This window comes from Candida metapsilosis (genome assembly GCF_017655625.1).
Source record: "Candida metapsilosis strain BP57 chromosome Unknown scaffold2, whole genome shotgun sequence".
Lineage (NCBI taxonomy): Eukaryota > Fungi > Ascomycota > Pichiomycetes > Serinales > Debaryomycetaceae > Lodderomyces > Lodderomyces metapsilosis.
The window spans coordinates 910,260-921,550 of NW_027138160.1; the positions used below are offsets into that span (position 1 = coordinate 910,260).

At 38.5% G+C, this 11,291-nt stretch overlaps 4 protein-coding genes across 4 annotated transcripts; 2 read left to right on the plus strand and 2 right to left on the minus strand. All coding sequences in view use genetic code 12, as the record gives it.

The window, feature by feature from the left end:
• Positions 1 to 106: 106 nt before the first annotated feature.
• I9W82_001890 (uncharacterized protein) lies at positions 107 to 2,464 on the plus strand (the record flags this gene model as incomplete). The annotated part of the gene is made up of 1 exon (XM_067690685.1): positions 107 to 2,464. The coding sequence occupies one exon, from the start codon at positions 107 to 109 to the stop codon at positions 2,462 to 2,464; it is 2,358 nt and encodes a 785-aa protein (XP_067549126.1).
• A 16-nt stretch (positions 2,465 to 2,480) lies between these two features.
• Positions 2,481 to 3,779, minus strand: I9W82_001891 (uncharacterized protein; the record flags this gene model as incomplete). Its single annotated transcript, XM_067690686.1, has 1 exon — positions 2,481 to 3,779. One exon carries the CDS (start codon positions 3,777 to 3,779, stop codon positions 2,481 to 2,483), a length of 1,299 nt encoding a protein of 432 aa, XP_067549127.1.
• Positions 3,780 to 3,920: 141 nt separating this feature from the next.
• I9W82_001892 (leucine-rich repeat domain-containing protein) lies at positions 3,921 to 6,194 on the plus strand (the record flags this gene model as incomplete). The annotated part of the gene is made up of 1 exon (XM_067690687.1): positions 3,921 to 6,194. One exon carries the CDS (start codon positions 3,921 to 3,923, stop codon positions 6,192 to 6,194), a length of 2,274 nt encoding a protein of 757 aa, XP_067549128.1.
• A 798-nt stretch (positions 6,195 to 6,992) lies between these two features.
• I9W82_001893 (uncharacterized protein) lies at positions 6,993 to 7,418 on the minus strand (the record flags this gene model as incomplete). Its single annotated transcript, XM_067690688.1, has 1 exon — positions 6,993 to 7,418. One exon carries the CDS (start codon positions 7,416 to 7,418, stop codon positions 6,993 to 6,995), a length of 426 nt encoding a protein of 141 aa, XP_067549129.1.
• Between the last annotated feature and the right edge of the window lie 3,873 nt (positions 7,419 to 11,291).

The following is an 11,291-nucleotide window of genomic DNA, read 5'->3' on the forward strand; positions in this document are numbered from 1 at the left end:
TGCAGATCTACTTTTGTGTTGTTTTGTTGACATTTTGTTCACTGATAACCTCTTTAGTTTATACATTCTTGCAAAATGTATCAAAGAAGCTACACTGCTAATTCTAATGTCAGTGAGAACTATTGCTTTGGTGGGTGTTCATGAACACCTGATGGTTATTGCTAGTGATGGTGGTGGTCATACCAGTCTAGGAGGTACCTTGCAGGTCATGGAAAGTGATGAGCAGGCAATCGATGGAGAAAGTCTCGGAGGTGACAAATCTGGTGTTGAGGAAATAGAACCTACAAGTGAGCAAGCTGATGAGACGACCGTGTCTACTAGTGCTACCGCACGCAATTGCTCGTCCAGGTTGCTAGAGTCGAGAATCATATTAGACAATTACCCAATAGATTTACTTCAAAAGATTGTGGGTATGGTTGGCTTTGACAGTCTAAGCAAGATGCTCTCTATCTCCTTTTTCAAACTGAACAGGAACATTGAAGAGGCCGTCAACTCAATGATTTCAAATTCAATCTACAGGTTTAGCAATAGTGTATTGAAGCCGGTATGGGATGAGTTTCATCAATGCACATCAGACTTTACCACTTTTGAATCATTTCAGGCGTTTGACAACTACTGCGTGAAGGCAAGATTGGAAACAACGATAAGGATTTCATTCACATTGAAACATTTTGTTGACTTGATACAACTTCAAAAACTATTATACAACCTAAAGCCTTCTAATGTTGTTAAATTAGATTTGACTTTGGATTTACGACCATATCAGTCGTCGTGCATTGACTTGACACAGCCACTCGCTGCTCTTGATTGGTTGCGTGGGCGTCTTACAAGATTTTCATTAACTGCACCTGATAAATTGAAAGTGCAGGGTCAGTTCAAGCTGAACCAGTTACGAGAGTTGGAGATAAATGGTCGCAGCTTGAAAAAACTTTGGCATAAATCAAAAGGTCTTGATTTGGCAAAGTTAAAATCACTAAAAAGCTTGACATGTGATGTTGGTAGTTTGAGGAATAACTCAGTTACAAAGCTACCCGCTCTTGAGAAAATTTCACTAAGTTCTCGGGGTGATTTGCCAGTGTTTTTTGAAAAGTTGTTGTGCAATATAACTAGTTCAGAGACTACAAGCATTGAATACAAAGCCATAGAGGGGAATGCTAGTGACTTTGCGGAATGTCTCAACGAAGCTGCAAAATTTGCTCAATTTGAGCTAAAATCATTGTCATTAGCGGGTGCTCTCGGTGAATTGAGTATTTACCCAACTGAATTGCTTGAACTTCGGAGGACTGATAATCCTGAGCTAATTAGATGGTTGCGCCTACCCCCTACTTTGAAGCTGTTGACTTTGACAGAGCAATGGCATGTCTGTATTGGTGAAATATTGACAATGATTCCATTAGGAGTGGAGTACTTACATTTGTCTGGGTTTGATGAAGGCATCTGTGACTCGGGGGATCTTACGCAGTTTTCAAACTTAAAGTTTCTAAAGTTAAGTCGGTGTGGTGTAAAAAATTTTGAGGCTAATATGATTCAGTTTCCGGAGTCGTTAAGAACTTTGGACTTGTCTGGTAACCATATCAGATCAATTGATGGAATAGCTTTCCCAAAGCAACTACTTTCTTTAAATGTCAGCTTCAATAGAATACGAAACATACAGGGAGATCGGCTACCACTGACACTCAAGCATATCATTGTCACCCCAAACCCAATAAAGTATATTCATCTTTTAAAGAATGAATTTGGTGAAGAGCTTCCAATTGATAGTCTCAGCGTTAATACCTGTAAGGGTCCTCTTGAAGGTAGTACTATGGCACCAAATGCACAAAATTTGTTTTTCAAAAACTTGGTTCTATTGAATGATTGCAGCTTTAGTGATAAATTGGTAAGGTTAAGGCTTGATGATTGTGTCTTTCTCGACGACCTTCGTTTTGCAGCTTTCCCGAGATTGAAGTATTTGTGCATCAAAAATTGCCACCAACTCGGCATAGAGCTTCCAGAGACTTTAGAAGAGTTGGAGTTGTCACAAATATACGCCATTCCACCAGAATTAGCTCTTTTGGAGAATTTGCGGCACTTGCGACTCTCTGGTTGTATCAAATATCCAGAGATTGAATTTCAGTCAAACTTAGAGAGTTTAGAACTCACATTCAGAGGAATAAAGAGACTTGATTTAAGATTCCCTAAAGGTGTCACCAATCTCAAACACATTGATCTATCTCGAAGCAGACTTGAATCAATTTCGATTGAATGTATTGGTTGTAGAGATGGAAGCTTGCATAAGAATTTAGTTGCTGTGGGTCTTTCCAAATACACATGCGAGCATGGCAACATTAATCGGTTTATTTCACAGTTGCAAAAAGCCACCAATGCCAAGTGGACACACCATTCCATGAATATTTCAAATCGTGGTAGCAGAGGTTGCTTGATTAGAGGAATCAATAAATTCACTGTAAAACATAATAAATAGATTTAAATATTATACCCTATAATCTCCATTTTCTCTTATCTTCAAATGCTAGGACCCAAAGATATCCTAGACACAAAGTTGACGCACTTAGTAGAACACCGTCATACACTGCGATATTTGTGTAGTCAGTCGGGTGAAAGCCATTCTTTCTTATCAACAAAGCGCCAATTGGGGAGCCAATTATTACTCCAATTCCTCTTGCACAATACATCATACCACTTAGCTGAGTATACGAACTGATTCCAAATAATTCAATCAAACAAGGTGGTAATAATGAAATGATGGCTCCGGAAAACACACCGTACAACACAACCAAGCTGATGAATGTGTCTTTGGTTGCTGGTAGCCAAAGTGCAAATACAAGGGCCGCTGAGACAACGCTGCAAATCAATAAAGTATTCATTCTGCCAATGACGTCTGCAATTACTCCTGTAGCCACTTTTGATCCTGCGTTGATAAGATTACTCAATCCGATAAAGAATGCCCCTTGAGAGCTTGAGTACCCTAAGGACACTGCATACTTTGACATGAATATCAATGGCATTAAGTAACCAGCTGACTGCAACAATGAACCAAGCAATTGCAAAATCACCTTGAGTGACTTCAACTGGCCAAAGTTCAAAAGAGCATTGGTGCTCCTGAAATTGGGCAACTTTGGTTCAAACACCATAAAGCTAGCCAAGCCTGTAACACCAAGATTCATAAATCCCAATATTCTAACTCCCCATTGCCAACCAAATCTCTTGATTAAATATCTCGTGAAATTAGCCAATGCAAATGCACCAACACCTGTTCCTGAGAATAGAACACCACTGGCTAGACTTCTATGTCTATCAAAATAGACTGGTCCACATACAACTGGAGGTAAATACAAGATCCCACCGCCAACACCTTGAACAATCGAACACAAGATAAACTGATAGTAACTTGAGCAGAAACCAGTCATAATTATGCCAATACTCATCATCACACATCCAAGTAACATGACCTTCCATGGTCCTAGGTAAAACATGAGGCTTTTGTTGAATATGCCGCAAATGTAGGTCAATGATGTGCTAACAGTTCCAATAAGGGCAATTTTGGCATCGGAGTACAGGTAAAGCGGACCCGATGGGCTTCCATAAAACTCTTGGAAAACACCATAAGAAAATCCAATTCCAAACACCATAAAGTTGCACAAGAAGCCAGCAATGATTGCTGAAATGCCATATTTGTTAGATGAGAAGGGGTTGATTGGCTGTGTGGGCTCCAGGATGGACATTTCCTCAAGTGAACTGGTACCCTCTAGGGACGTTTCTTGTAAAGTTGAACTCATTGTGGAGACAGTGGGGTATACTCTTCATGGTCACGGCTGATAGTTTAAAGCTTAAAAAGGTGGAGTTCATTTTCCACGCACCCGCACGCCCTTTGGATTGAGTCAGAGCAAAATACGCGCAAAACAGAACAGAGCCACTCCATGTCGAGAATATCACTAGACACATACAATCAGGATATCCTATATGAGATAGTGCTGGTTGCTGGTATTGCAAACCTCACTAAACTCCTCGATAGCACATTCTTACAATACAATTCGAACATTCAACAGGCTATAAACAATGTCATCAACAAGAAGTCCATCCACAAGTACGAAAATGCAACCACACCATTCAAGTCTGCAATTTACCTGACTGTGTCCGATTGGCGCACAACAGATTTTAATACCATTGCGGAGGCTCAAGTTTTTGATGATTATTGTGTGGGAAATGATATTGCAATTGAATTGGAGTTTTCCTATTTGATGAGAACAATTCTTGATTGGATTGAGATGGAAAAGTTGCTCAAAGGTTTGAAGCCTGGCAAGGTTGTGAAAAGGAATTTGAAGATAGACTTAATGGAGTCAGATTATACTCTTGACTTAACCAAACTTCCGTCACTTATTGGCCCTATCAAGGAGCGCTTTGTTGGTTTGTCCATTGATCTGTCTCCTGTTGGGTCCTCAGTGGGTGCAATTGATTTGGAATATTTACGGGACATTGAGGCTCTACACTTGAAAGGATGTGGAATTAATGGATCCTTCTTCCAATGTCACCATTTGAGAGAGCTTGACTATATGCCACCTAGAACACAAAATTCAATAGATCTCCAGAAGCTACCACCAACATTGAAACGGCTACATTTGTACTCTTGTGAGCGTATCGAAGGTTTTGCCGATAAATCAACACGGTTTCCCTCGTTGGAGCTGATGGCAGTTTCATTCATGGATTCAGAACTACCCTTATGGGTTAAAGACGTTCTCCGGTTGATGACATGTAACAAGACCGCGAGTATCGAATATAAAGGTGATGAAGATAGTGCGGATGATGATTTTTTGGAGATTTTATTCGAAGAAGCCAGAATAAAAGGTTTTAAATTGAATTCGTTGAAGCTAGATACTAATTCTCAATCCAAGCTACAACTATTGCCTTCCAGGAACCTTGACCAAACTGGAATGAAGAATGAACATTGGCACCCTTCTGAACTACCGTCCACTTTGCAAGAGATGCGTCTTGATTCATTTGAACTTTCTAGTGGAAAGCAGGTTCTTCAATATTTCCCAAGTAGCTTGGTGAAACTAGAACTAATTGATGGGGGTTACATTGACTGGAGCGATTCGGATTTGGACTTTTCAAAATTTCTGAATATGAAGACTCTTACATTGGATGGTTGCGGAATTGGAAACAACATCGATGGCTTTACTTTCCCGGACTCTCTTGAAGAATTGAACTTGTCTCATAGCTATATAAGGTACGTTGGTGATATTAAATTTCCCAAGAAGCTCAAGAAGTTAGCATTTGCCTGGGGGGCAATTGAGGAAATTTGTGAAGCGTCATTTCCACAATCATTAAAAGAGTTGGATCTATCGAAGAATATTTTGAAAGATGTTGATGTTGATCTTCTGTTTAATAAGTTTGGTGAGCCGCTTCAAATTAACCTTCTTGACTTAAGAGGAAACTGTGTGGTTTTGTCAAAGTGTAAGTTACCGGCCACAGTGCGGTACCTCGCCTTGGATTGCATACAGGATGAAGCATTTCATTTTGGTGATAACTTGCGCGTACTAAATTTGAGTGGGAGCAAATTCCAAAAGCCACATGAGGTAACGTTTGGGTCCAGTTTAACGTCGTTAGATCTTCTGTGGTGTGACTTGAAACCTTTCAGTATGAAATTACCAGATTCACTTGAGGAAATTGATCTATCAGGTAATGCGCTTAGTGAAGTACCAGTACAGCTATGCAATCTCAGAAAATTGAAGACAATAAACATATCTGATAACAAGATAAAGAGTGTTAAGTTAAACTTCACCTCATCGTCCCTTGAGGTTTTAAATATAAGCTGCAATAAGATTAAGGAGATACAATTGACATTCCCTGAGACAGTTACAAATCTCAAACTGGTTGATTTGAGTGAGAATCGATTGAAAAGCTTCTCGATGGCGTCAATCGGTCACAATGGCAAAACCTTGCACAATAACTTATACGAGTTGGTGTTGTGGGAAAATCATCAGTTATTGAAAAAAGACATCTCAACCTTGCTTTCGAGATTGCCTGAGTCCACTCAATTGGTTTGGGGTAACAACGAGCGCTATAATACTAGCTACATTTATGTAGCGAATGAACTTCCTAATAAGTATCTTGCTCAGAGGCAGAAACATTCTGGAATTATTGATGACTCATACTTGGATACGGACTCAGAAAGTGGGTCAGATTGTACATAGGCTAAGAGATATGACAGAGCATGGACTCAAACGGTGAATCAAATCTAAAGATGGACGGAAGTGAAGTTGATGGCTCAAAATGATCTCCCAAGTGATCTACAAATTGAGTGCAAGTCTATAATCAAGTCTCTACACGTGCATTATGTCAGAGTGTGCGCTGGGTAGTGAAACCACTGTGATTCCATGGTATACCAAAAGCTCTCCGTCAATACCAAATTGTAAAAGGGAAGAGTTGAAGAGGCAAGCGCTGGAAAGAATGGTGATATCTGGAATTCACCAGACGGTGATGAGCAAGAGGAAAGAGATGCATTGATGAAAGCTAGAGGTGGAGAAAACCCAGATCAATGGTCAGATAGAAAATTCCAACAATGGTTATTTGGATGGAATGCATTCACCGACGGGTATGAGTCTAAGTTATAGGTCCAAGTATGTACAATTACATTCATGTGGTCATTCCTAGACGACAGATATCATTCATGTATGTAGTTTAATATTAATGTTTATTCATATCAACAACACTATGTAAACAAAACACTGGATTGAAATCCCATAAGCTTCTTTGCCAATGTTGGCTGTCTTCATAAGCAGAGTGTAAAGACACTTTAACGGCTTGGTTGCCCCCCTCTTCTCCTTGTGCTGTATGGAAAAAGTTTGAATTTTGTTCAATTGCAAGCCCGTTGCTGGTGTTGCATCGTTAGTGCTCCAAATCATAAAAGACTTAGATGGTCGTGTCTATCCACCAGAATAGCCACATTTCCTTTAACAAGCAGCAGGACGGTATTCATTTCTTAGGTTTCATCAAGACTCCTTTAATCCTTCCTTCAAATAGTCGAATTTGAAGTAGCCTTCCAACTTACACCGTTTCAACAAGACATTAAGACACTCAAATGTTTCAATCAAAGTTTGGCCTGTAGCATATACCAATTTAGATAGGTTAGCAATTGATGCCTGTATGGAGTAACACTGGTCTTTATTTTGAAAGGCAAATCTCCAGCTTGAAAATTGCGTCCAACTAAAGGAATTATGTCTCCTAGTGTATTGCTGTCTGATTCTGTACTTGTTGCTGCCGACAAACTCTGAACTAAGCCATCCAACTTTTCTCAAAATTGATAAAATGTGCCAACATTCAACAAAGTACTGTTCTTGGATTCCAAAAACTTTATGCAGTGGTGGAGCAGTGGTAATGGACAATTTGCAGATGCATTCGTTGTATTCTCTTATCATTTCAGGTTGGCGTCATCAATTGATTCTCAACTTGAAAAAAAGTGAAATCCCCCGTCAATATTGTTTTGTTCAATCAAGTAGCTCTAATATTGTATTTGGTTCACAGTTAATGATAATTGACAGTAGTGATCTATGCATTCCAAGTGGTATCTAATGTGTGTGGCATTTCCATCTTGTTTCAACTTGGCAAACTGAGATTCTTCACATGGTACTGATGCCGCTCGATAACAACTTTCACTAGTAGGGTCTTTCAGTGGTGATGGTAAGAGTTGCATTCTCAATATCATCCTGAATTTGCTTTGCCTAGGGTGTATCTTGATTTGATGAGCAACGGCCTTCATTAAGACATCATTTGTCGACACCAGTAAGCTTAACGAGGACTCCAATGTAAATAGCTAGTCATATGTGCTTTGCTGATACCAAGTCATTGATTCTTTCATTTCGTAAATCACTATAATGTGTGTTCCTATCCGCAATACTGTGTCCATCCTAACTCCCATCAACTTTCAGGGACTCAGTTCATGTTGCATAGTCGCTTGTTATGAACTCTCTTGTGGTCGTTGAGTTGGTTGCATTTATGATTGTTCAGGTGATATCTGTCATGTCTTCTTCTCTTTGATTAAATGTTTACACTTCTTTTGAAAATTGTTTTCGTTGAAAAAAGATTCTTTTTCTTTGGCGCGCTTTTTTTGTGTGGAGAAAAAACATTTACGATTTGACTCACGTCATTACATGGGATCAGATCTCAGCCAATAGTGGTGATATGAGTCTCTTTGTAGTCTCTGTGTGAAGCTACAGTTAATAGCTCTATGATAATGTACTAAACTAAGGACTTGTTTAATAAAAATGTGATATTAAACTGTCCATAATTATTGTATTCTTTAAGCAAAAGATTTACAAACAATATCATCAGTTCTTGTCGTATAAGCCTTATATGGTGTCTATATGTAGCTACAGGTGTATAGAGTACAATTATGTATAGAACTGAGAGGTCGTCTAACAAAGATGTGTCAATATGTTGGACATAGTTTGCTGATGAAGATCTGAAAATTTGTTCTTCCATTTTTTTTTTCGCAATCAAAATTATTTTTTTTCACAACACTCCATTTTCAATTTTAAAGCCCTTTTTACATGCGATTGTAAGTGCATCAATACAAGTCATATGAGTCTACTTATAATGTCTATGTGTAAATATAACTGAACTATTTATAATAAGATACTAAACTAGCAACTTGTCTAACAAAGTTGTACTGTTATGCTGTCGTATTTGCAAAATGAAGACTACACATACAAATCAGCCAGTCCTTGTCGTATATGCTTTATATGGTGTCTATTTGTAGCTAAAGGTGTATAGATTACAATGATATATACAACTGAGAGGTCGTCTAACAAAGATGTGTTAATGTGCTGACTCTAGTTTGAAAACTGGGATATAAACTTCTTTTTTTTCGCGCTCGAAAATTCTTTTTTCGCAACACTTTGTCTAGAGAACTAATTTTGAAATTCAGAGAGGCATAAATCAGGACTACCTACTGTTACATCTATTCGACACAAGTAATAAAGTGTAATTTACAGAGTTAAACTAGACTAATACACATCATTTGATTTCAGAATTAAATAATTTTTGAAACTGTTTTTTAATAGACTCAGATGAGCCAGTATAGTCATATAAAAATAGGTTGTGTCTTACAATTTTTTGTGTGGTGTATAGGTGTTTGTGTTTACTGATGTGCTGGTTTTAATTGTTGAAGATTGGTGATTTTTTTTCTTTCGTAAAAGTGCGCGCGAGTTTCCCAAAATGGAAATTGATTTTCGGTTGAGTTTTAGAGCCGATGCGGAAAAATATTTATTTCCGATGTGGTAGCGCTTATGTAATCAGTAAGAGAACAGAGAGTAATGAAGTATACAGATTTATGTACACACGGAGACAGTGTGAAATATGCAATATAGCCTGTAAAGTATACTCCAGTAGTATTGATTAAGCTATATCGATTATTCACAAGAAATTATGTAGTTGATAACATTTTTCATTTATTTTTATGCAAACTTTGGGTGAACTTTTTGGAAAATTAGAACTTGAAAAGAAAATTGACGAAAGAAGACATTTAAAGTAATGGCAGTGTTTTCATTATTACAAGGGGTGCACAAGAAACATGTCTGTACTAATCAGGAATGTGTAGAGTCACTCATTTGTAAGATATGGGGGCAAAAGTTATTTCCTTTTTGAGACAATGTGCGGCTTTCATTGTATAATAATTACGTAAGCAGCACATTCTTGATTATGTGAGCAGAAACAATGATACGACAAGAACGAGAGGAGATATGGAGACAGGACACAGGGGAGATTAAAGGAGAGAGTAGTGTATTTATTTGATTCAGTTAATTCAGCTTGAAACATTAATACAAGCTGTGTACAGTAACAAAATTGACAGAAACATTATAAAGACAGATATATTTGGAGACAGATGAGAGGAGACGACAAGACAAGTTGACAGTAGCTTCACACACACTACTCAAAGCTACCCACACACTTTTTTCTTTCTCAGAGACGATATTGTGTGAAATGCGTTGGGGCTTTTACTGCTGATGTTCGTGTACTGCATATAAGACACAGTAGTAATACAACACACGTGAAAAGACACACGTGACACACGGACAATAACAGCCGAGAGAGGGTCATTTTAACACCGAGGATGGGAGATTTAAGGGAGAGAATAAGGCGATTAAGAGGGAAAAGAGGAGACAAGGAGACACTCTTAAGGAGAGACACAGTGGGATGAGTACTAAGGAGGGATAACACATTATAGTGATTTCTGAAACAAAAGACAGAGGCACAGAGGAGTAACTAGACACAGGTGACTAGCTTTCAACTCTAGTAGCATCGTTTATCATATTTAAATCTATAGGAGACATTAGAGTACTACGTTTACTACTAATTGCACAGTCTATACTACTTCTATCTCTTCATTTCTGAGTCATTTTTTGCACAAGTACACGACCTTTTCATACTAGACAAGCAGAACAGACACACAGTCTATGAACAAGACAATGTACAGCTTACACAATTGAACAGAGTATTCATTTGATATGCAGTTACATACTGACTGACACTCAATACAGTGACACAAGTAATGAACAGTTTGTAACAAAATTGGGAGAAATAGTAGTCATTTTTAGAGACAGATATATTTGGAGACAGAGGAGAGGAGACAAGTTGACAAGTTGACAGTAGCTTCACACACACTACTCAAAGCTACCCAGCTACTTCTTTCTTTCTCAGAGACGATATTGTGTGAAATGCGTTGGGGCTTTTACTGCTGATGTTCGAGTACTGCATATAAGCACACAGTAGTAATACAACACACGTGAGAAGACACACGTGACACACGGACAATAACAGCCGAGAGAGGGCCATTTTCACGCCGAGGTTGGGAGATTGAGGTTAGGATGTCCAAAGTATTGAGGTTAGGATGTCCAAAGTATTGAGGTTAGGATGTCCAAAGTATTGAGGTTAGGATGTCCAAAGTATTGAGGTTAGGATGTCCAAAGTATTGAGGTTAGGATGTCCAAAGTATTGAGGTTAGGATGTCCAAAGTATTGAGGTTAGGATGTCCAAAGTATTGAGGTTAGGATGTCCAAAGTATTGAGGTTAGGATGTCCAAAGTATTGAGGTTAGGATGTCCAAAGTATTGAGGTTAGGATGTCCAAAGTATTGAGGTTAGGATGTCCAAAGTATTGAGGTTAGGATTGAGGTTAGGATGTCCAAAGTATTGAGGTTAGGATGTCCAAAGTATTGAGGTTAGGATGTCCAAAGTATTGAGGTTAGGATGTCCAAAGTATTGAGGTTAGGATGTCCAAAGTATTGAGGTTAGG